The following is a 23,339-nucleotide window of genomic DNA, read 5'->3' as shown; positions in this document are numbered from 1 at the left end:
ACAAGCCCTAGACCCTAGTACAATTGAAGTCGAGTCGCAACCAGAATCATCGGCGGCGGCGCATCATCAATGGCGGCTCAAGAAGGCGGTGATTCTGAAGACGATGCAATTCTGATCCCCGAGACCGCCACGCTCCTTCCATCGACTGAGCATTGCCTCCACTCCATCAACTCGGCGGTCTTCATCCGGGAGCTCCGGTCTCAAGGCATCTCCTTCCAGCTCTGGCCGCCCGCCACCACGCTCCTCACGCTCCTCGACGGCCACCGTCGTGACCCCAGCACCGGACCACTGGGCCGCACACTCTCGGCGTTGGACTCGAGGCAGCCGCCTCACAGAATCCTCGAGCTCGGCTCCGGGACCGGCCTAGTCGGAATCGCCGCCGCAGCCACGCTCGGGGCTACCGTCACGGTAACTGACCTCCCCCACGTCATTCCTAACCTGTTATTCAACGTGGAAGCGAACGCTTCCGTATTGGCAGGTAATGGTGGGGTGGTCCACGTGGCGGCGCTGAGGTGGGGGGAAGCGGCGGACGTAGAGAAGATTGGGCGGGAGTTTGATCTTATTCTAGCCTCGGATGTAGTGTATCACGATCATCTCTACGAGCCGTTGCTTAATACGCTGAGTTTGCTGATGTCGGGTGAGGCGGAGGAGGGAAGGGTGTTTGTGATGGCCCACATGAGGCGGTGGAAGAAAGACTCGGCATTCTTCAAGAACGCCAGGAAGCTTTTCGAGGTGGAGGTCTTGCACGTGGACCCCCCGTGCCTTGGCTCCCGGGTTGGAGTTACCGTTTACCGTTTTACCGCCAAAAAGTCGAGTAGGAAAATGTTGAACTCTATTGACAATGCTAATGTTATTGCCTAACAATCAAATTCCATCTTAATTATTCTTGCGTTTTTGTTCATTGCACTTTTTAAATTCTAAACGATTCTAAATTACTGGAGGAGAATTCAACCTCGGATGCAATGCCACGGGCAAATTAACATGACTAACTGGCGTAACTTATTTCTGCTCGGGTTTTGTTAACTCAATAACAAGACTAGTTTTTGCATTTTACAATCTTTACAAACGAAGCTATAAATAACCAACAACGAAAACTCACAACCCCGCTCTCACACAATCTACAAAAAGTCTCCTCCAATCATCGCACAAGGTAGCCACTTAGAGCAAAACTTAACTAGTGGAACCCGGAATGCTTGGAGTGCCCGGCAAAGTGCAGAGTTAAAATCACTTCCTTGAAGCGGAGGCTCGTGCATGAATTACAGCATTTGCTAACCGAACGTAGAGGAAAGCGTTTCTCATGAATGCTTGATTTTCATATCTTCCATAGCGGCGATCCCCTGCCCACGGTTTTCATACTTTGAGAGTCTCTAAAGCACACAAAGTGCACTAATGTTTTCCCGTTTGGATATACGGCAAAGACACTGGTTCCTATTTTCTTCCTGCAAAGGGAGCACATGCTGTCACTGGTGACCTTCACCACACCCTTCCTTTGTTCGTAGAGTTCATCTTTAACCTGTTTCAGATAAACATTTATTTGTTCGGGTAGTGAACTACGTTTACAATCATGAACATAAATAACTGGGTGAGGAATCTCAACCACATCAAGAGCATTTGAAATGAGCACTTTGAGATGGTACTAAATGAACGAAAGGACATGCGGCATGGAGACTAAACTAGAACATATAACTAGGGGTTCAGTATCATCTGCAACAAGATCAAGCCTAATACACCTACTCGTTGCCAAACTTAGATTCCAAGCACGATATATGCATACCTGCAGGTTCTCACTTTGTCTCAAACTCTTGATCACTGAAAGGTTCCTGTACGCTTCACTGGATTTCCTCAACAGGGGTCCCATAAATGGAAGCAAGTGCTGCAGATCAACAATAATAACAAAAAACTTCAGCATCGATATCAGGAGAAAACCATGCGTGAACAAATCAGATTAAAGAGACATCAACAGCAATACATTAATCTAATATTTAAAATTTAGAAATATTCTTTTCCACTATTGGCAAACACCTTGTGTTGTGGTCGATAAAATCATATTCTTTGAGAATTAGTATAGTGAATACCTGTAGCTTAGTTTCCCTTGGCAAAAGTTTGAGTGCCTGAGCTCCATTTATTCTGTCCCACCTTCGGCTCAACAAATCAAGGACCTCATCAAGCATGATTGTTGACCCTCCTTCCTCGCTAGATTCTTCCGCATCTCCATCGCTCTTGCTACTGTCAGTGCTACTTTGACCGACTCTTATGTCAGGTGCCACCTCTATTGCAGCAATTTTTTTAGCACCACGCCCTCCTTTACTTTTGACCGTATTTGCAGAACCAACCTTTGGTGTACCGATATTCTGAGGTGATACTAAATTTGTAATTCGCTTCTCAAAGTTCTTGGTTGTTTTCCTCGGATTAAGATAAATTTGTAATAGAGTTAGGTATATATTTCCGGAAGATCTTGAAGATGGTAGATGAACTAAGGATTCATACACACGATCACAATAGGACAGTGCCAGCCCAGGAACATGTAGCTACAAAAGTCAAGAACTTAATCAACTCAAACAGGATCCATATAATATACAACGTATTGGTTATAGGATGCCAACATAGAGAAAATACCTTGTGAACATAGAGAGATAAGGCAAGCTCATGTTGGTTCATTTTTCCCAACAAAATTGCACGCTCTTCAAATAAAGCATCCGTTGGAAGACGTTTCAACAAAGCCTCTGGATTATATCCTGAGATACTCTCTAAAGCAGACAATAATTTCTTTCTTGTTGAGGAGTAAGTTTGCTCATCCCATTTCTGCTGAGCACTTAAATCTGCATACCAGTCAAGTACTTCTGATAGATAGATATGTACCTGCCATGCACTAAATCCATTAGAATGCAGTTTTAGCTGGTAAATACCGGCATACTACTTGCATCACCAATTCACAGAAATTACAACAGAGTAGCTGAAATTGGCAGCAGAGATTTTTTTTTTCCTGCCCACTAGTGCAATAACTAAATAAAAAAATCCAATCCGCTTGCCTCTTTTAATTTAAATGATAGCTACTTTTTGGAATTGGAAGTCCTATGGATTGCTCTTATCTTATGCCCCGGATCGGAGGAAAAATAGTGTTGTAACCGAAGTAGACTACTGAATGGGTGTGGGGACGAATCTCACCAAAGGTTCAATTTCTGATTCCTTTACAACGGTTAACTCAAGGGATTCGATTCTCTTTTACGCTAGGTGAGACCGAGAACTCGATTGTGGGTAAAGCCTTAGTTATCTACCTTTTTAGCTTCTCGGCAATTCCAAATGACCCTAAAATTCCAACTAATAAATTGGTCTTATTATTTGTGAACAATGCGTACATCCTTACCATTTCATTTTGCAGATTTCCGGAGATTCCATTTTCATCCATTGCAAACATAAGTTCTAAGTATGTGGCCTGCATATTTGGAGCATGCTGCTTCAAGTAAGAGTTGACCAGGTCTGCTGGAATATTCCCATTCAAAAAGAGCTCAATTGTCTGCGTTGGACAACTTTCAAGAACAAGCATTGAATACTCCAGGACCAGCATGGGATCAGTCCCACAAAGAGGCTGCACATAAGAAAATTGGTCAAATATTTTAAGGTATTTTACACATGTTTTGGTTCCTGATAAAACAAGTAATCTTAGCAAATATTCAAGTTCCTAAAACAACTTATTCTCCAAATGAAAAATGAAAAGTTATATGTTCGATTATAACACATCAAACTTCATCTGTTGGATGGAACATTCAAATATAGTTCTTTAGTTCTGAAACTGAACCCTACATCATAATTTTCAGTTGTATAAGTAACAAAGTACATGGAAAAACATAAGATGATAGTAATGCTGAAAAATTTGTAGTGTTCAGTGGAACAAAACAAACTCAGAGGAAACGTGGAAATAAATAAAAAAATTAGCCCGCCTTTCATAGTTGAAAATGGTCAGGCAACTTGTGCTTTTTACTTATCATTTAAATTATACACCAAGGATTTCTGTAATGCTACCATCTCGTTCCAGACTCCAAATGTCAATTACTGATGAAATATAAAGCTTTCATACCACTAACATATCCAAATTTCTGAAATATGACTAGCAGATTCAAGATCAAAGTCATCGATCAGATGGAGAAAACCTACCTTGAGATATTCGACAATTGACTCAGGCTTTAACTTTTGGATAAGTTCAGTTTGCACTTGGTTAGATTTGGAATCCTCTACTAATTGATGCAAGAGTTTTAGAGCTTCGTGGTGCATTGAATTGCACCTGTAAAGTTCTAACAAAGCAGCATAATGATTGTTTTTCTGGAGAATCTCCTCGCATATTTTTACATCGCAGTAGTTAAGACCTTTCAGTAATTCCAAAGCCACTGAAGCCTGTCCAGTAAGAAGTAGAGCTTGGAGTAGTGCTGTATCCAGGATCGCTGCCATCTCCCTAGCACCAGAGGTAACTGGAATGCTACCACGCCCCTTAGATACCAAAGATAATGTGAGGTTGATATCACAAATGAAATAAATGATAGGCACTATATAAACGTACAAAGATGTATTCACGTTGTGAAAATCCAGACAGGCAAATGTACACACACAAGGTCAAATATTGGAATTAACGGAGAAAAACTAACTTTTGACAGTTGAGTTATGCATGTTTGCAAACAGGTTAATCTAATTTAACAAAGCATAGTTGCTTTTGGCAACCATGTGCATCATACGTAGCCAAGCTAACTTTAATGAAGTAACCAAAGCCTATGACTTTTCGTATTAAAAAAGCATAAAGGAACAGCATGGTAATAATATATATCTCTTACAGTCTTACTCACCAAAAAGAAGGAAAAAAAAGGATTATTTCTTAGTTCATAACCAAGCTGTCATAATGTCTGTGTTCACAAAATCTAGAATGCTGCACTTAGTGACACAACATCCTGATCACACGTTCATAACCCATAGAAATTTGTGTATCAATACCAGATCACATACTGAAATATTGGAATCATATATAAAACAAATATAATTAGTTTACCTTGTTTGATTTCTTAAACCTAGATTCATAGGACACAAAATTGTCTCCAACAGCATCTAAAACAACCTCTTCTGTCCCCTCAGCAGTGGCCTTTTCAATTATACCATATCTTTTTTTCTGTAAGAACTTTATGAGAGCCATAAGAGTGTTATGGCTCATTTTCTTGGACTCGAGTGCTGCACTCTCCTCAGATTCCAGTAGTGATGGCAGAGAGTGTTCCATATCATCTGATATACCAGACGAACCTCTTGAGAGATATGATGAATCCCCAGAAATATCCATTAGCTTCTCCGGCTCAGCAACCATAGTTGTCTTAGGAAGAATAATAGATGGATACAAAGAAAGAACATAGGTTATATCCACTTGAGATGCCAAAAAGTGCTCCATGGCGTCCTCATAGGCCCCATTATCAAAAAGATGATGAGCATATCTGTAAACAATAACACAATCTCCTTTAACATATAAAATTTAAAAGGCATAAAACAAGAATGAATTCGATGCAGCACCAGGTTATAAATTCAAATCTACTGACTGCTTCGCACAAATAAAAGTGTTTTAAGAAAGCTTGGTAAACTTTCACCTTAGTTAAGCATTACATGGCATACTTAAACACTGTCTGATGTACTTCAACTTTAAATTGCGTATACATATACATACATATATATATATATATATAAGTGTGTGCATAAGACGGAAGGCCATATATATAACCTGTGATAGACGGGATATACAAGCAATCACAATAATGTCTCTTCCCAAATCACTTCCTGATTTATCGAAAGTCAACGAGCATGTAATTGTATATATTGATGTACCCATGAATCTCAGTATCAATCAAGACATTTTACCCAGAACTTTATCGCTTTCCATGCTTCTTTCCAGCCATGTGGCCCAGCTATTGGCAACTCCAGAGTCCAGACTTATATAGCTCCAAACCCAAAACTCTCTCCTTAACATGAAAAGATCTAACCTTACATTGATGTAACCATTTATATTTGTGATTAATATACAAGTCCGTTTCTACCATATGCATGTTAGATGTAAATACAAACACATCAATTTTATTGCAATTTTAGACCAATACATTTGTTTATTCATATAAACAAAAAGAGAAATGAAAGCAGAAAGTATTCACCTCATATGAATTGACCCCTCCTTCGCAGCTCTGAGACTTGCTTCTTCTGGAGGAAGCATCTTACACAATGCCAATGCTTCGTCAAAATCGCCAGATGCTGTTAATTGTACAATCTGCAAGGCAAAAATACAATTCTCACCTCCTTACCAAAGAAGATGGTGCATCTACAATAGAAGTTTAGCACATAGAGCATAAGGAATACCTGAGCACCAAGAGGAACAGGGAAGAGACCATAAACAGCATTCTCTAATGCAACAACTACAGCATCATTGCTCTGTAGAATACGACGAGCATTTCTAAGAACAACCGTCTGTATCAATGGATAGGGATCTCGGAGCGACCGTACCTGCAAAAGAAGGCAAATCTGGCCTGCGTCTTGTAAAATATTAAAAGCAAAAATAAGTACTTCTTTCTTTAGGAATATGAGGCCAACCTACCTCGACATATCTTGTTAACAGAGCAATTGCATATGGCTTCTGAACAACAACAACATTCGGGGAATCTGACCAACAAACCCTGCCTTCTTGACAAAGCTTCCCGTTTTGGTCCACAAAAACCCCAATATTATCCTAAAACACGAGAACATGGTAATCACTAATCAGTATTGCTCTTAGGAGTCCTTCTACTATACATCAATGTACAGTATACATTGCATTTTCACTCGCTAAATTTCTTTGGATTCTTCCGGGCACATCCAGCCGTTAAATTCAGCAATCATACATTAATGTACTCTAAAATTTTTGCGCTTTTATTCCGAAAAACACAAACCAAATGGGAGACACAACAAAAGCAAGTACCTTTCCGAGAAGAAGCTCTCCGGAAGGGAGAGAGACCACCAATGGCGGTGCTATCCTCCCCGATGGAAACACCTCTGACAGTGCACCATTTGTAGAATTGAGTATCATATACTCTCTTCTAATCCCTATACATATATTCTCACCACACCATGACATCGACTTCACCACATCCGGAGCCCCAAATTCCTTCACTTCCACAAACCCTCGTCCCCCTAAACACATTCAATTCCCAAATCATTTCAAAATTCGAGCATTTTCAACTGAAATTCCTAAAAAGATAAGAAATTAATGACTAATGTGAATTACCGTCGTGCCGGAAAATACAGACCCGCTTCTGCCTCGCGAAGCAGAGGAATCCTCTGCGGTCGTCCCACGAGTAGACATTGGCGCCCTTCGCCTTCGTGATCACGGCGATGGTGCCCAAGTTCGGGAGGCCGTGAAACGCAATCGACTCCGAGAGGGAAAGGAGGAGCTCTCGCGATTCCAGGACCTCCATCGAAACCAAGGGCTTCTTTGAGAAACCGGCGACGTTCCTCTCCAGCGCGTACTGTTCCTTCTGGAGCTTGTGACGGTGGTAATCGGACGGCGGAGAGCGGTCGGAGCCGGAGGAGTCCGGAGCGTAGATTTTGAGAGATCCATCGGAGCAGCCGATGAGGAGCTTCGGTCCGTACGATTCGATGGCTTCGATCTTCGTCGGGCAGTTGCTGATGAGCTCGAAGGAATCATAGGCACTGTGTACCATGTTGTCGTTGTCCCTTGATCGGGGTTCTTTTTGGCTGGGGTGATTAAAGAGCGAGCGCGTCGTACGACGCCGTTTCCTTTGTCTAAGCTTTTGGAACTTATTTCATCGTAGACTCATTTGATATGCTTTTATAATGATTGAAAGTACTTTAAAAAAAGGTTTCAAAAAGAAAAAAAAAAAAAAAAAAAGTACTTTAAGAAAAATATAATATTTGGGTTCCAAAAGCACTGAAAGTGCTTTTGGTAAGAAGCACCACTTTCAGTGTTTTCCCAATATTTACTTACATCTTTACTAAAGGTTGGTTTTAAAAATATTTTCAGCAAAAGCGTTTTCAGTCATTTTAAAAGTACTTCCAAAAGAGCTATAGATTCTTGCAAGTGGTTTTTTACCATAGTGGTGGAAAGACGTTGAGTCCTTGCATTCACGGCATAGGTTCAATATCTATCGGTGACTAATATAATAAAATTTATCATTTGATAAAAAATAAAAACTTTACTATATTTTTTAAAATTCATATTTCGCTACTTAACTCTCAGAATTACGTCATTTATAAGCCCAAAAATTATTTATCAAAATAACAAAGTATTTTGGGTGATTTCAATTTGGTCTTAAACTTTTTAAAGCACTCCAAATAATAATGTAATATTTTATTGACGTTAGCCCAACATGAACATATAATTATGGAGTCCTAAATCCCCAAATAGGTCATTTTAGCTAAGCTAAACTTGAAGTTTGTTGCCAAAAATAACGTGAGTTCGAAAACTGGTTTCCCTTTATTATGCACATCATTACTTAACAGTTCATACTACTGATCCAGCAAATATTTAATTTCAAAAAGTTAGATAATTATTTAAAAAATTAATTAATTGAAAATCAGTCGTAAAAAGTAAATATTTATTCCTAATTAACTCCAATATGATTTCTCTTAGCATACATTTCTAACACCACAACATCTCTCATGAGAAAGAAATTGCAATACCAAATTTTTAATTTTACCCGTGATTTTGTATTTCGTGACTGCTAAATTAAAAGTATATGATGATTAATTTTATGACTAATCTTGTACCAACCACTATCTCTTCATTGAACTCACACATTCAATAATTAAAAATTTGGCAAATAGTTGGTTATGATTAATTGGCTCGTATAAGTGTAAGTGGGAATCGGACGTAATAATAGCATGTGAGTGCCTTCTAATCCATCCGTGGACGTAATAATAGCATGTGAGTGGATGAACCAAAGTTTAAAAATATTTCCCATAAAATAATGAAGTGTGTGAAAATAGTAGACAAAAAAAAAAAGAATGTAAAAAAATAGAAAAAGACCAAAAAATGGTCCCGGCGGGGCTCGAACCCGCGACCTTCGGCTCATAAGACCAACGCTCTAACCAACTGAGCTACGGGACCACAATGTTTAATTTTCAAGCAATAATATTAATGTACAAAAATGGATTCGATTATTCTCACCGCCGTGAATATTCAGTTTTACTTGTATACAAGTGACAACCGATTGACCTAGGACGTCTAAGTGGGACATATGGCTTATTTTTAATTACTTGTTATATAAAAAAGTAACTGATAGGCTAATAGTACAAAAATAAATGAATAAATAACCTCACCAACTAGAGATCTTCAATTGGGAGTCTTGATTCGAAATCCTGCTGGTGTGGAACATAGTTTTGAAGGGGTTGAAATACTTTTATGAGTTTTTTCATCTTTTAGTAAAAATGGATAATCATAAGACCATCTCCAACAATGGGCTAAATGCCAAATTTTCCCCCCAAACCATCTCCAACCCATGCTAAAACATTGGGCTAAATGCCAAATGTTAAAATTGGGCCAAATTCCCCCCAGATTTCCCCCCCAGCGCGACTGGACTCGCTGGCCCAAAGGCCAGTCTCGGCCCGCTCACTCGCTTACGCGCCCCACGCGGAGCGCTTGCAAACCGAGCCCGACAGGGTGGGCCCCGCTGTCAGCGGGTTGTCGGCCACCCAGCTGAAGTCCAACGGCTATTTTTGCAATCCAACGGATGTGTTTCAAGGACCGTTGGTTGATCCAACGGTCCAAATTCAAATTTGATTTTTTAAAATATGTTATTTTAAAATACATTGAATCCAACGGCTGAGATCAAATATAATCAAATCTAACGGTAAAAAAAAAGATCTAACGGCCCAAATTTAAATCTAACGGTTAAAATAATTAAAAAAAATTATTTAACTCAAAATTCACCCAAAAACTCTATAAATACCTATGCATTTGTTCAAACATCCACACAAAACTCAAATTTCTCAACCATTTCTTCCAATTTATCTTTCTACCATTTCTTTCCATTTCCAAATTGTTCAACATGGCAAGAGAGCATATTAGAGGTCGTAATTGGACTTGTGAGGAAGATGTTGCTCTATGCTTGGCATGGGTTTCTGTTAGCGAAGATGGTGCAGTTGGCACTAATCAAAATAAGAAGGTTTTGTGGGATAAAATCATTGCAAAGTTTCAAGAAAACTGCAATGGTAGCAGGCGGGATAGTGGTGGTGTTTATGATCGGTGGAAGACTATCAACAAAGCATGCACTTTATGGAAGGGAAGCTTGGAGAGAGTCGTGGTTGGCATGGCTAGTGGGAGGAGCGCCATAGAAATTGTGAGTTTTGTTCTTGATATTTTATTTGTCATGTACATAATATTATGTTGCAACTAATTATTTTTATGTATTTTTTGCATAGGGTGACAAAGCAATGGAAATTTACAAGACAAGAGTAACACCAAAAAATCAAGTTTTTAAGTTGCAACATGCTTGGGACATCCTCAAGGATTGTCCAAGGTGGGGAACCGATGCAGACCAACAATGGGGAAGATTATTTCAACGTGAAGCTGCACAGACAAATGCCGGAGATGAAGGTGTTGCTGAAGGTGTCGATGAAATGACCCTATCTCCTTCTTTTGCAAGGCCCCCAGGAAGAGATAAGCAAAAGGAAGCAAAGAGAAAAGGGAAGTCCCAAGATCTGATGAGTGGACACTTTGATACCGGAATGGCAAAATTGAACGAAACTCATAGCGCTCGCCAAGAAGAAGCGGCTCGAATGCGTTTGCAAATGAAGGAAATCTCGGATAGGGAGGAAAATAGGTTTGAAATTGAATTCATGATGAAGGACCTCAGCCAATACACTCCAGAGAGGAAGAAGTTCTTACGTGGTAAGCAAAAGGAAATTATGCGAAAGTCTGCCTCAAGGAGTATGTTTCAAGATGATGAATCTTCTCAACCCTATATCCCAACATTTCAACGAAGTCCATCACCAAGTGAAGATAGTGGATATGATTGTTAAGTTTATGTAGTGTATGAATTATGTGCTTTATTAATTAAGTTTATTAATCATGTGCTTTTTAAGTTACCTTTGTCATAAAATTAATGTGGATGTTAAAATTAGTGATTTTTCAATATTTATCGGAATTTAAATTTTTTTAGATTAAAATGTTCATAAAATTAATTTACGATAGTCTACATATTTATTTAAAAAAAATTAATTAATTTAACAAAAAAAATAGCATAAGTTCATTCTTTAATAATCCCGGGCTAAAATTTTAGGCCAGAACGGTTGGAGCAGAAAAGTTGTTTCTGGGCTAAAAGCTAAATTTTCCGGGCTAAAAAATTTGGCATTTAGCCCAACCATTGGAGATGGTCTAACTCGTGATTGATTGTCCTCTTTAAAATAAAAATAAAAAATAAAAAACTAAAGCTCGTGACCAGACTCTTGAACTGGATGTCTTGAATTCAAAATCCATTATTAGTGTGGAAGCTAAATTTATAATTGTGGATTTTTTCAGGCTTTGAAAATGATGAATAATCGTGGCATTAGCATTAGTTATTCTCATTAATAAAAAAAAAAAAAAAAAAAAAAACTAGAGCTCGTGACCACGCAGGTAAAGGTGGATCGTGAAGTAGAGAAAAGACTTGGACTGGTGTGTGAGCTTGTAAAGAGAAGGAAGAAGAAGAAGATGACGTTGGGTCTGATCAATGCCAACCCCGTGGTCCACGCTAAGAAGGAAAGGGTTGCTCGCACCGAAGATCTCCACGCCGACGACGCCGTCGATCCTCTCGATATCTATGATATCCTTTCCCATTCCATCTCTTACCGCCTTCTATTTTTTCCTTTTTTTTATTTATTTAATTACGTGAAATTTTGCTGAAATTTGTGATCTTTGACTGGAAATTGCAAATTTCGTGAGGGATATTAGAGATCCGGAGCACCCCTACTCGTTAGAGCAGCTCAGCGTGCTTTCGGAGGAGTCGATCACTGTGGATGACAAGCTCGGCCGTATTCTGTGAGTATCATTTCTCAATTTTCAGCTTCAATTTTGGTTTTTTTTTTTGTTCTTTTTCCTGGTAATTTGGATTCTGAGTTTTTAAAGAAATCACCAAAGTTTTGATCTTTATTTTTTATTTTATTTTATGAAATTTGGTTGAAGGATAACTTTTACGCCGACGATTCAGCATTGCAGTATGGCAACAGTGATAGGTCTGTGCCTGAGACTTAAACTGAAACATTGCTTCCCTCCTCATTACAAGGTCCGTCAGTTTGCTATGTTAGAGATTTTGGTGCATTGAATATCAAGCGATTAATTTATACGCCGCGTGCTGTTTTTGTTATGCGAAAATTCTGTGGTCCTTTGGTTTTTAGTTACGACTCTGTCAATGGCGGTAGTTGTAAGAGGACCAAAATTTGATGCTGGTTAGTGCAAACACTCATGGTGCTAGATGAGACACATCATTCCTCTTTTTTCTCTTGTATAGTTCTTGTTCAATTATCATGCTAGTTGCGTAATGCGATGGTTGATGTGTACTTGTTACAATCAAGGGATGATTACGATCGTGTGTTAATTGGCATATAATGTGATTGGAAAATGTGGTTTCCCGGCACTACTCCAGCTATGCGTAGTCTCTCTCATTTGTCATAGACCCCATAGTTTTCGCTCCATTTTTTGAGGGGTTTCACAGAGAATCTACCCCAGGGTTTTTACAAATTATACTCCCTTGTGAGTTTTGACCGCCAACTTAGCTATCCCCCATTTGGAGTTGCTCAACTCTCTCCCTAGTGCTAGCAGTCTTCTGCATTTGATCTTTAGTATCTTTTGATCCCTTTATCAACACATAATTGACCACGTATTTTGACCTAGAAGCAATTACAAATCAAGATTTTTCTTTGAGCAATTGGTGTATGTTGAGAAATAAGTCTGAAATGGTAATGAGAAATCACATTGTACAAGACTTGATCGGGCGGTTATCTTTCCATATTGTAATTGTTTAGCTATTTGCTTAACCATATGTTTGATGATGCATTACAACAGGTTGATATTAAAGTATCTCCAGGATCTCATGCAGATGAAGAATCAGGTAATCTGGTTTTCCCTGTTCGAATCAAGTAATGACTAAGAAATCTTATCACAATATTGTCTTCTGGAAACGGCTGTTGTGAAGTACCTAAGGAATTGTTGGAATGATTGTAACTTTGTACTGTGCCTAGGGAATTGTTGGACCAATGGTTGTTAGATTGGTATTCAACCCACTTATTTCGCTTAATGTCTTTAGGCTGGAAAAGAAAAGATTCGGTTATATCTCTAAGTAGTTTTGAGATAAATGTTACCACTTACCAAACCAGTTTTTGGTGCCTCGAGATGTATTTGCTCAGATACACATGATCCATCAGTGACACCTATCTTGGCTGGTAACATGTCAAGTATCAAGAATGCATCAACCGTAGTTTGTGAATTTCCAGCGTGCGAGAAGTAACTTTTCTTCATTGCATTTTTGACATGTGAGATTTAAGGTTTGTTTCTTTCCATTTTCCTAGTTAACAAGCAGTTGAATGATAAAGAAAGAGTTGCTGCTGCCTTGGAGAACCCCAACCTTCGCCAACTTGTGGACGAGTGCCTGTATTCCAACGAACTCTGACCAAGTAAACTTCATAGCTCAAAACCCACTGTACAGAAGAAACCTCAGTAATACATATGCTATAAGAACATGCTTTGTTGTAATATTACTCGGCATGTTTGTCTCTTATCAAATGGAGTTGCTTTGCAGTCAGTGGCTTTGTTATGTTTACGTGAAATTCAGCTGCAAAGCTATCATGTAATATAGTAAACCAGAAGTTGCATTATTTGGTGACTCATCTCGTAAGCTATGTACCTTGTCTGTAGGCTGTGTTTGGATTTGTGTAATAATATCTAATGCGTTTCAAAGTTTCGTCAGTTGTAGGTCTTGACTTGTTTGTTTTCCTTCAGAGCTCTTGCCTTGCATCGTGGTTCATACTCGGGGCAATCAGAAAGTAGAGCCTCTTAGGCGAATGGTTAGTTTTTCGTGGTTTCGGATTCCTTTTATATTGAAGACGGAAATGAATGGCTGAGTCAATGTGCTTGTTTTCCTTTTTGGGTATCAGGGAGTGGGAAGCGAACAAGACTTCGGGCGTGAAAATAAATGCTCTTAACCATTTGAATTAGACTTTTACGACCTGCTCATTCAATGTCAACGTTGCCACGTTGATATCTGGCAAGTCACATTTCAAGGCACTGGCATACCATCGACAAGTGAACTTTGCCTCGTGACGGATGTGAAATATTGCAGCAATTGGAATGGTATATGAAGTTCTTAAATCAAGAGAATAAAAACCCATTAAAAAGATAGAAAAACATCACACTGTACGTTTAAATAGAGAACGTCAGGAAAACAACTGAGGTTATCGATCTCCCCCGTAGTTAGCAGTCAAGTACAGTAGTACAAATGCTTATTAACCTGCAGCGAGGAACTGAACCACGAACCCTCTCGGTCCTCGTTCCGAATTCAAAACTAAAGACAGCTTGTAGTACACATTGTATAACTTTTAAATTCTTACTATACTCCGCTGGGCCGGCCAGGGTAATCAGCTAGCCACGGGTGCAACGGGGAGAGGCTGCGGTGCCACCTCTGCTCCAGAATGCCCATTTGTTATATGGAAAGGCTTCTCATCAAATCCCCAGAACTTGGCAGTTTTCACATCATCCTCCGCCATCATTCGTGAAAACTCCTCGTGGTCATACTTTAGGGTGGCTTGTCCCCCAAACTCGCTCGGAAGATTTTCAGCATCAAAGAATGTCTTCATGAGCTCCACACTTTCTTTACCTTTCGGGTATACAAACTTCACCTTCTGAGAGGTCTTGGCATCCAGGAAGTATTTGACAGCCTACGGAAGTGAAAGGCAGCAGGAAGATCATCAAATGACAGATATAGTTGCTAAGCTACAAATGTTGTACCACTAAATATAATGTAAGTGAACGCAAACTATAACCAATGCCAGATGCCGGCCAACTAGCTAAACTCCTCGACGTAAACCCAAAAACTTCATTTTTGATATGATCTGGCATTGGTTATAGTTTGCGTTCACTTACATTATATTTATAATGGTAGGATAAAAAATGAAAATGAAGGATACTACAATAATCCCAATGAACCCTCACTAAATTGCCTTCCAGTTGAAGTTCTATTAACCAAACTTTTACATTCTGAAAAAAAAAACAAAAAAGTTGAAATATTGATGCTTCAAATTCAGTTGAAGTATGGTGTGGGAATATCCGTGTCAATAACATAAAAAATTGCCATGAAAAGTTCATACCTTCCAGAATGCCTGAAAAATTCTTGGTGGGTTATATAGAAATGCAACCGCAAGCCTCTCGGGGTAATGGTTCTGTAGAATGTTAATAATATCCCGGGCTGTCTTGACACTGACATTGGTGTTGATTGAGAATCCAGTGAAGTCAACCAACCATGACATCTGTTCTTGACCGTCGGGAAGGTTGAGGATACCATTTTCTATAAGATAGACTAAATGGCGGATATTATCTTCGGGCGAGTTTGTGTTCTGAAAGAACAAATAAAAAACGAAAAAGAAAGAGAATGAGTTAAATCTACTAACTATAAGCTTACTGAAAGTGTAACCATGTTTTAGGGGGTGGGGAGGATAGCCTACTACGGACCTGCTGTGCTGGCCTCATTATAAGCACGCTCCTCCCAAGTCGATCATGGAACTTAGCTCTAAATACTTTGCCAGTCTCACCTTCATGCGCTATTTCATGCTGAACAATGACATGTTTCAGTGGTAAGTACAAACTTAAATCAAACCCAAATAGTGAATTGAAAATTTTCCTAGTGAACTAGAATTAATCATCAATAACTATGACGGGCGATAGCCCATGCAATGCACAGAAGTAAGCTGCAGATGATGCAAATGAATTAAATGAACGCAATTCACGAGCAATGTGGTTGGAGAACACCATCTGAGTCCATATTAAGTTTTGATTCTGCCATATAATTTGATGAAAACAAAATATACAAACTCAAAAGTTGATCAGTTTATGCTCAAGCAGAATTACCAACATATTAAGAGAAACAAACAGTCTACAAATATATCTATTTCTAGTTTGTGAATATCATAAAAGTTCATCCAACTTACCCAACGGGTTTCTTCAGGCTTATAAATTGCCCTCCACTTCAGTGTCTCTTCAACCATTTTCTTCGCCTTCTCAAGATTCCAGCTCCGAGCTTCCAAATATCTCCGAAGGCATCCATCGGTGCAGTACTTCAAATTGCGTCCAGACAGGGGGCCAAGTGCTGCCCTGAGTTCTTTGACCTGAATGTACATTCGTGTCATTCAACGTCAGATTTCTATACTGCACACTGCTTTGTTTTTCCATCAAAATTGGAAGGTAAGCTTTAGTATTTTTGGCTGACTTAACAATTATGATCATGCGTACGCCGGAGAGGCAGACCGATTTACTTGAGATACACAACACCTTTGGATTGCCAGTTGTGCACTTTTGATATTACTACAAACTACAAAAGTAACTAAATTTGTTACCTTTGCATCTTTTTGTGCAGAATCATCCTCAGGGGTTGGTTTTTGAGATTGCCTTCTCAGAAGATACATGTTGCTCACCAATTTACTTCACTTTTCAACCTACAGTAAATAACAATGGTAAATAAAAAGTTAAAAAATAATATAGTTTAAAACATTCCTCTTTCAAATACAATTATACAACAACTGAAGAAAGAAAAATTCACCCACTTCTTCCAAGTAAAAAATCAAAAGCATTGAAAATTACATGGGAAATTAAATTACATGACCTTCAAGTTCAATCTAAAATTCACCAAATATTTAACCACAGCAGCTAGTTTCACATTTGGTCAACTCCCTCAAGGTAAAAACGATCACACTAATTTCCAACACAATCTTTCACCAAAAACTAATTATTTCTAACACAATCAGGTAAAATCATACAAGATCCATTTGGAGAAATGGACAAAAGGGGTGTAGCTACAATCATTGGATAATCATTTGGGAGTGACAGATCCACTAAAAAATCACAAAACATGATAAAATACAAAAATAGCAAACTGGGCAAGTCTTGGGCAGCTGTGTAATTTACAAAAGCAGCTTAAAAATCTCATCTTTATTGTTGGGAACAGAAGGAAACGAATAGCTTTGCACGTACCTTTGGGTTGATCAGAGAGAGAGAGAGAGAGAGAGAGAGTAAAATGAGAGATCCCTTTGGGGGAGGGGGAAGCAATAGGTAGCTTTGTGCTTAGACTTTTACGGCAATTAAAAATGTTCTAGAGAGAGAGAGAGAGAGAGAGAGAGAGAATGCGTTTGGTTAGATGATGTTGATTCTTGACGTTTTAGGGGGTGGCATTTACCGGGATTTACCGAACGAGAGGAGGATTGAGAGCAATGGAAAGGGGAAGGGGATTGAAATTGTGAAGGGATTAATGGTTGGGATTTATATAATTCTGGGAAGGAACTGGTGTGGTGATGTGTGAGAGTCGAGAGAGTCGAGGACACCAAAGTTGGCCACTTTTTGGATGTCAAGATCGGCGACTGCGACTGACTTCATCAAAGTGGGGACTGGGCACTGCCAACCGCCCTTGCATCTTCCACCGTTCGCTTCTCTTTTCTATTTTCCTCTCTGTTTTTAGTTTTTTCATATATTTATTTATTTATTAATTTCTTATTATATGTTCATTTATTATCCTGTGAACCAAGAGGAACCTCCCAGATGCTTTTTACGAAGATTCTGGAAATTCTTCAATAATATTCGTTTATCGTACATTGTACAATAAAAAATTATTATAAATCTTTTTACTCAAAATTGAATTCATCGTGCGATCAGAAATATTGTAATTTTTTTACTTAAAATTGAATATAAATAGTACTTGACAAAAATTGGTCGCACAATATACGATGAACGGATGTGATTGAAAGATTCCTAGAATCCTCACAAAAAGGAATCAGCGAGGATCCTCACTCTCTTGTGAACGTTACCACGTTTATTTTCTCTTTATTTAATTATGATCGTTATTTTCGTTTGACTTATTTAATTCGACGGTCATTAATAAAAAATGTACGTCAGAAGAGAATAATAGAGCAGGGTTATCATTTCTAAAAAAATTATACATGATCTTGCAAAGGATCAGAGGTTCAAGGTTTTTGTGGTGTCCTCTGAAACCTTCTTTTCATCATTGGTGGCATCAGTTGGTTGGATTCATAGTTAACGAGGATCAGGTAGAACCATACATTTCGTTAGTAAATTTTTATTGCAGATGTTTTTGCTCATCATGGCCTAATTGTTTTTTATAGTCATATTTGAGAGTATTATATTTCCGAGTTTTGCTCGGACTGCTTATTTCTTTGGCTGTACAAGAAATTATTGTTTTCGTGATTTCACTATGTGAATAGAGTTTTTTCTCTATCAGAAAAGAAAAAATAGGGGTATCTGCCAGAAAATATTATAATAAAATTTCATGGACTCATGTTGGTATTGCACGACTGAAATGAGGAAAGGAGGTGGTGGATACAAATATTTATTCATGTACCTAAAGACTAAAATGACCATTTTAAAATATGTGATCCAAAATATTGTTGCAATATTTTAATTAGAAAAGTGTTATTGGCACTCCAAAATTCTCATTCTACATTCCTCACAAGTGTATTTTTATTTCTAAATATAGAAAGTTTGGAGTGTAGAATGAGAAATTTTGAGTGCCAATAACAATTTCCTTTAATTATTTAAATTTCATCTAAAACTGTATTTTCATATCATTTATCACATTAACAATTAAGGTTTGGGTTATCATTTTCTTCACCTATAAGTGAGAGTTTTTTTAAATTTTAATCTCATGAATAGCGAATTCGATACTAATTTATTCTCTCACTCCTTAGTATTCATATAACGTTGTATACAAAAAAGGGAGATGTTATAGCACTCTAAAAATCTCATTCTACACTCCTCACAAGTGTATTTTTCTTTCTAATTATAGAAAGTTTGAAATGCAAAATGAGATTTTTGGAGTGCCAATAATAATTTCCCAAAAAAAAAAAGGTTTGGTTATTGGTAGTTGTCTCCTTGGTTGGAGGAAATTTTATGCTCAACTCACATAAATGCGAGCCAACAGAATCCTCTCCAGATCCTTTTAGTGAGGATCCGTAAATCGTGTCCGTTCATTGTACATCATCATGCGATTAGTTTTTGTCAGATACTGTTTGTATTTAATTTTAAATATGATTTATGATCATACGATGTACGATTAACGGACATGATTCACAGATCCTCATAAAAAGAATCGGTTTCAGTGCGAGAACGATGTATGTACTTGTGACGGCCTTGATATATAGTTGTGATGGACTCAATTTTGACAGTGGAATTCTTTCCTTTGTTTTGTGTGAATGAATTTAGAAGGTGCCATATTATTATTTGTTTGCGACACTACGACCTTTACTGTGTTTTCTTTTATGAAATACCTATTAGTGTTCATTTTCTTTACATATTTATACACATTCCTAATGTTTTTAGAAACGTTTTCTTTAAATAAAAATAAAGAGTTTCTAGAAACGTTACTTACCATATAATAATTTATTGTCCTTATACTAAGAACCATGTGATATTTCTTGGAATTATTCTATTGTATAGATCGCCGTTTATAGTGGAGGGAGAACATTTTTATATTCAAATTCGCATTCAAATGAAAGGAAAGAAAGAAAAAAAACAGTATTTTTTTTCGCTTCGTTTTGTTCGATATCAAATCATCGTCCAGCTCTTTTTGTGTAAATATATCGTTATATGAAGAGAAAGATATAGAGAGACAGAGAAAGAGAATGATAGAAATGCAAAAGAAAAAAAAATGAAACTTGAGATTAGGTAAGTTAGTTAGAGAAGTTTTTGGTTTTGAATTCTCTTTTGGTGAGAATGAAACCTATTACCTTAAAGTGAAGAAAAATATTACTAGATTATAATGTTTAAGTTGCAAAAAAAATCATATGTTTTTAATATTATAAAAATGTACGGTATATGGGGCAGTTTCAGGCCAAAAGTGCTATTACTGTTCTGCCCCATCGGTTTTAAAAATGATAGATCCCCGAGATTATCCATACCCAAATGACAATCATAAATCTTTTTCTCTGCAATAATTTCCTTTCCAGGAGGATCCTCTCCAGATCCTCTTTATGAGGATCCTAGGGATCCTCAAATCGTGTTCGATCATCGTATATCGTGTGGTCAGTTTTCGTCATGTACTATTCGTATTTAATTTAAAATAAAAATATTTAAAATGATTTCAGGACGCACAATGTACGATGAACGAACACGATTTGAGAATCCTCAAGATTCTCACAAAGAGAATCCGAAGATGATCCTCATTCATTTCCTTTTACATTACGCATATAACGTGTGTGATAACTGTAGTTGAAAATTAAGCAATCATGGTGAATGCCTCTTTATTTTTTTATGTTTTAATTTGTGCCTATAATTCTTTAATAGGGACTTGGATCATTTCCTGAGCTAATCGAGAGGATCCTCCTCATCAATCATCATGGGTCGTTGGATTTTTATCCAACAGCTACAAACAGGGGGTCCCTTTAAAGTTGTAATGATTGTAACCGTTGGATAAAAATTCAACGGCCCAGGATGATTGATGAGGAGGATCCTCTCCATTAGCTCAGGAGAGGATCCAAATCCCTTTAATAACGCATGAAACACACCAAAAATCAACCAGTATAAAATAACCAAAACCATATCTGCAATACACACACATATTATTAGATTGTAATTTATAATTATAATTTAGTATTACGGTCTAATTGTATTCTTCTTCACTAGTAGCTTTGATTCTTGTCAAAAGGCGAATTTGAACCATTGCTAGCTCATGAGGCTAAGCCCACCCCCTCCCCCTTAGTGTAGATAATATCGTTTGTTAAAAAAAAAATATATGTATATACAGGGGATCAACTTGTAGCTTCACCACGTCAGTCTACCCTTCCGGGAGCCGAGAAAATTCAAGGAGACATTTCAGTCTTTCCCTAGCCACCATCGTGTAATTCATCAGCGATAGAAATGGAACTCAAGACATACCGTGTAAAATAAGGATATGAAATTTGCCATCAACTAATGGAACACACCATAATGATAAAAAGCCGCTGGTGTTGAATGTAGGCCTTGGTTGACTTGGGATCTCCGTGCATATTATTATGACCAATAAATGGGTGAAGAATTAAGAAAAGCGACTGGAAAGTGGAAACCTCTTTTTGTCAAAGATGTAATTCAAGTCAAAAGCCCCTTCGTGTGAAGAGATTTTTCAGTGTGATTGAAATACGAAATAGTACATTATGTGTTATTATACAAATGATGGGATATGTGTATTAAAAAGTTAATAATTTAAAAAATAAAATTTCTCACTACTTATATAGAAACACGTGGTGCATCACTCGTATTCCGATCACAATGAAAAAAATTTCCTTAATGTGAGGGGATCTCATAGGCCACGCGTTACAAGTCAAGCCACAGGAAGAGATAAATTGTGGTACCCGGCATATTCTTTGGGGTTTTAATCAAGATGATGCCATCATAAAACGTCAAATATAAAGGAGAGATTTTTGAATAAGGCCGTCGCATAATAACACAACTCTCTAAACCAATGTGCGTGGGCCGTTAAAGTGTCACTTTACCGTAAGAGTTGTCCTATGCTCAAAAGTATGTAACATATGGTTGACTTCAGCTGTAGGAAAATATGATTACGTACCCAATTTAAGTTTACCAACATAAACTAAGGTTGGTGGGGATGGGACCAAAATTCAACGTGACTTCGACCCAACACGCTTTAATTTAAGGTTGTACCTACAACCTTATGAAATAAGCACGTCTGTCATAAAATTAATTTAGCAATAGATGAAAAAACTCAAAGAAGATGACATCACCCAAAAACAATGTTCAAGTCATTGCGTTTCAATCCACACCCTGCGATTTTTACAAAGGGCCGGTTCAACAAAGTTTGATAACTTTTTTTTTTCTTGAGTTTAGAGTTTACGGTTTACGGTTTATGAATTGTAAGTAAATATATAGAACACTCCATACATGAAAACCAATAACCACACTGAAGTTGATACAATGGAACTACCCAAAGCTCAATGGAATTTACCAAATAAAAAGTTAGCTAGACTAATACACTTGCATTAACTTTGGTAAATGCACTTTTGAGGTGCAAATTTAGATCACAGTTTATGGGATCAAGATCCTCTCCTGGTCTAACAGTTCAGTATGCAACCAAGCAATTCGGATCATTCAATTTAAATCTTACAGTCTTCATTAGCTCATTTCACTGGTCCACATTACAAATAATCTCTCCCAACGCTCAGATATCTCCCTCTCTCTTGAAAGCTCCAGATTCTTCAATCTCCAATCTCTAGAATGTGAAATCCAGAGACAATCTCAATCTCAATTTGTGACCACATATTCAGCATTTCTCTAATGGCTTGAAAAATTGGCAATTATTTTAGATTAAATAATTTTACGAAGTGTTTCATTTTTCAGTTCCATATTACTAAGAGATACGGATGGATTCCATAGTTGTATAGATAACGTTCGAAAATTAATATTAGGTAGCATCTGGGTGGATTCGAACCGCCAACCTCCCAAAGCCCAGCCAAGGGCTCTGAGCGCTCTTACCATTTTTGAGCTTACAGATCTTTTCAAACAAGTCAAGAAATTCAATCAAGTCACGAGAATACTTTGTTATTAGGTGAAAAAAAAAAAAAAAAAAAATTTGAAGCAACTTTGCGCAGCCATTGGCTAAACCAAATTTCAATAATATTAATGCATACTTTGTTCCGAGCCCCTCATTTGATATTTTTATCGTAGTAAAAAAAAACAATTGTGGCAGAAGCCACAAAAATTGTTTTTCAAGTGGCATACGACGTAGAAATTCTGAAGAGGTAAAAACCCAGCACCTTAGTTCGGAAAGAAAAAGACCACAATAAAAATAAGGGCTGATTTGAAATAATGGTGCTTTTAAACAAAAATAGTTTATTAATCTAAAACATCAAATGTGCGTGTGTTTTTTTTAAACTGTTGCCAATCACGGAATTAAAATGGAAATGTAAGATCACATTAAAATTTTATTATTTTTAGTCATTTAAAAACAGAAGTTTTAACAAAAAACCCAGTATTGTTAATTTTAACGAAAAATTACATTTTTACCCTAAAAAGTCAATCCTACTATTCGTTTTACCCTTAATTTTGTCCTTATCGTTAAAATTCAAAATTTTCAAGCTATTTTCATTAATTTTCC

The 23,339-nt window shown here is 37.6% G+C and overlaps 5 protein-coding genes and 1 non-coding gene across 9 annotated transcripts; 3 read left to right on the top strand and 3 right to left on the bottom strand.

The window, feature by feature from the left end:
• Nucleotides 1-69: 69 nt before the first annotated feature.
• Nucleotides 70-883, top strand: LOC137746702 (uncharacterized). Its single transcript, XM_068486710.2, has one exon. The coding sequence runs from the start codon at nucleotides 70-72 to the stop codon at nucleotides 859-861; it is 792 nt and encodes a 263-aa protein (XP_068342811.2). The 3' UTR covers nucleotides 862-883.
• A 93-nt stretch (nucleotides 884-976) lies between these two features.
• On the bottom strand, nucleotides 977-7,851 carry LOC137746699 (vacuolar sorting protein 39). 2 transcript variants are annotated; one of them, XM_068486707.2, is made up of 12 exons: nucleotides 7,271-7,851; nucleotides 6,965-7,176; nucleotides 6,605-6,736; nucleotides 6,370-6,513; nucleotides 6,168-6,280; nucleotides 5,033-5,462; nucleotides 4,153-4,482; nucleotides 3,365-3,586; nucleotides 2,617-2,859; nucleotides 2,076-2,528; nucleotides 1,775-1,873; nucleotides 977-1,513 (listed from the first exon to the last, which is right to left on the bottom strand). In XM_068486707.2, exons 1-12 carry the CDS (start codon nucleotides 7,704-7,706, stop codon nucleotides 1,313-1,315), a joined length of 3,015 nt encoding a protein of 1,004 aa, XP_068342808.2. In that variant the 5' UTR covers nucleotides 7,707-7,851; the 3' UTR covers nucleotides 977-1,312. The 2 variants fall into 2 exon arrangements, with proteins under 2 accessions (XP_068342808.2, XP_088542476.1); XM_088686350.1 differs by having other exon boundaries at nucleotides 6,370-6,531; nucleotides 7,271-7,804.
• Nucleotides 7,852-9,038: 1,187 nt separating this feature from the next.
• On the bottom strand, nucleotides 9,039-9,112 carry TRNAI-UAU (transfer RNA isoleucine (anticodon UAU)). Its single transcript has one exon. It is a non-coding gene; the product is annotated as a tRNA-Ile (tRNA).
• A 550-nt stretch (nucleotides 9,113-9,662) lies between these two features.
• LOC148698712 (uncharacterized) lies at nucleotides 9,663-11,025 on the top strand. Its single transcript, XM_088677580.1, has 2 exons — nucleotides 9,663-10,343; nucleotides 10,426-11,025. Exons 1-2 carry the CDS (start codon nucleotides 10,053-10,055, stop codon nucleotides 11,023-11,025), a joined length of 891 nt encoding a protein of 296 aa, XP_088533706.1. The 5' UTR covers nucleotides 9,663-10,052.
• A 602-nt stretch (nucleotides 11,026-11,627) lies between these two features.
• Nucleotides 11,628-14,347, top strand: LOC137748443 (protein AE7-like 1). Of its 3 annotated transcripts, none has more exons than XR_015956973.1 (7): nucleotides 11,628-11,809; nucleotides 11,919-12,022; nucleotides 12,167-12,266; nucleotides 13,046-13,091; nucleotides 13,549-13,653; nucleotides 13,947-14,043; nucleotides 14,134-14,347. XR_015956973.1 is itself a non-coding variant. In XM_088686343.1 (6 exons), the coding sequence occupies exons 1-5, from the start codon at nucleotides 11,696-11,698 to the stop codon at nucleotides 13,647-13,649; spliced, it is 465 nt and encodes a 154-aa protein (XP_088542469.1). In that variant the 5' UTR covers nucleotides 11,629-11,695; the 3' UTR covers nucleotides 13,650-13,653; nucleotides 13,779-13,945. The 3 variants fall into 3 exon arrangements, 1 of the variants encoding a protein (XP_088542469.1); XR_015956969.1 differs by having other exon boundaries at nucleotides 11,629-11,809; nucleotides 13,979-14,043; XM_088686343.1 differs by lacking the exons at nucleotides 13,947-14,043; nucleotides 14,134-14,347 and adding an exon at nucleotides 13,779-13,945 and having other exon boundaries at nucleotides 11,629-11,809.
• LOC137748442 (uncharacterized) lies at nucleotides 14,348-17,681 on the bottom strand. The gene is made up of 6 exons (XM_068488592.2): nucleotides 17,219-17,681; nucleotides 16,585-16,683; nucleotides 16,180-16,356; nucleotides 15,704-15,802; nucleotides 15,343-15,588; nucleotides 14,348-14,913 (listed from the first exon to the last, which is right to left on the bottom strand). The coding sequence occupies exons 2-6, from the start codon at nucleotides 16,651-16,653 to the stop codon at nucleotides 14,614-14,616; spliced, it is 891 nt and encodes a 296-aa protein (XP_068344693.2). The 5' UTR covers nucleotides 16,654-16,683; nucleotides 17,219-17,681; the 3' UTR covers nucleotides 14,348-14,613.
• Between the last annotated feature and the right edge of the window lie 5,658 nt (nucleotides 17,682-23,339).

Source organism: Pyrus communis, chromosome 2, assembly GCF_041283825.1.
Source record: "Pyrus communis isolate YQ-2024b chromosome 2, ASM4128382v1, whole genome shotgun sequence".
NCBI lineage: Eukaryota > Viridiplantae > Streptophyta > Magnoliopsida > Rosales > Rosaceae > Pyrus > Pyrus communis.
Note: the sequence above shows the minus strand (reverse complement) of the source record. Positions and strands in the feature narration are given on the sequence as shown.

Coding starts and splice junctions, on each gene's coding strand:
- LOC137746699 (XM_088686350.1), bottom strand. CDS start 7,706: ATGGTACACAGTGCCTATGATTCCTTCGAGCTCATCAGCAACTGCCCG. Junction 6,737..6,964: donor GAGAGCTTCTTCTCGGAAAG/GTACTTGCTTTT, acceptor CTCGTGTTTTAG/GATAATATTGGGGTTTTTGT. Junction 6,281..6,369: donor CTGTTCCTCTTGGTGCTCAG/GTATTCCTTATG, acceptor TTTGCCTTGCAG/ATTGTACAATTAACAGCATC.
- LOC148698712 (XM_088677580.1), top strand. CDS start 10,053: ATGGCAAGAGAGCATATTAGAGGTCGTAATTGGACTTGTGAGGAAGAT. Junction 10,344..10,425: donor GGAGGAGCGCCATAGAAATT/GTGAGTTTTGTT, acceptor TTTTTTGCATAG/GGTGACAAAGCAATGGAAAT.
- LOC137748442 (XM_068488592.2), bottom strand. CDS start 16,653: ATGTATCTTCTGAGAAGGCAATCTCAAAAACCAACCCCTGAGGATGAT. Junction 16,357..16,584: donor CTGCACAAAAAGATGCAAAG/GTAACAAATTTA, acceptor ATGTACATTCAG/GTCAAAGAACTCAGGGCAGC. Junction 14,914..15,342: donor TTTTTCAGGCATTCTGGAAG/GTATGAACTTTT, acceptor TCACTTCCGTAG/GCTGTCAAATACTTCCTGGA.
- LOC137748443 (XM_088686343.1), top strand. CDS start 11,696: ATGACGTTGGGTCTGATCAATGCCAACCCCGTGGTCCACGCTAAGAAG. Junction 12,023..12,166: donor GACAAGCTCGGCCGTATTCT/GTGAGTATCATT, acceptor ATTTGGTTGAAG/GATAACTTTTACGCCGACGA. Junction 12,267..13,045: donor GCTTCCCTCCTCATTACAAG/GTCCGTCAGTTT, acceptor GCATTACAACAG/GTTGATATTAAAGTATCTCC.
- LOC137746702 (XM_068486710.2), top strand. CDS start 70: ATGGCGGCTCAAGAAGGCGGTGATTCTGAAGACGATGCAATTCTGATC.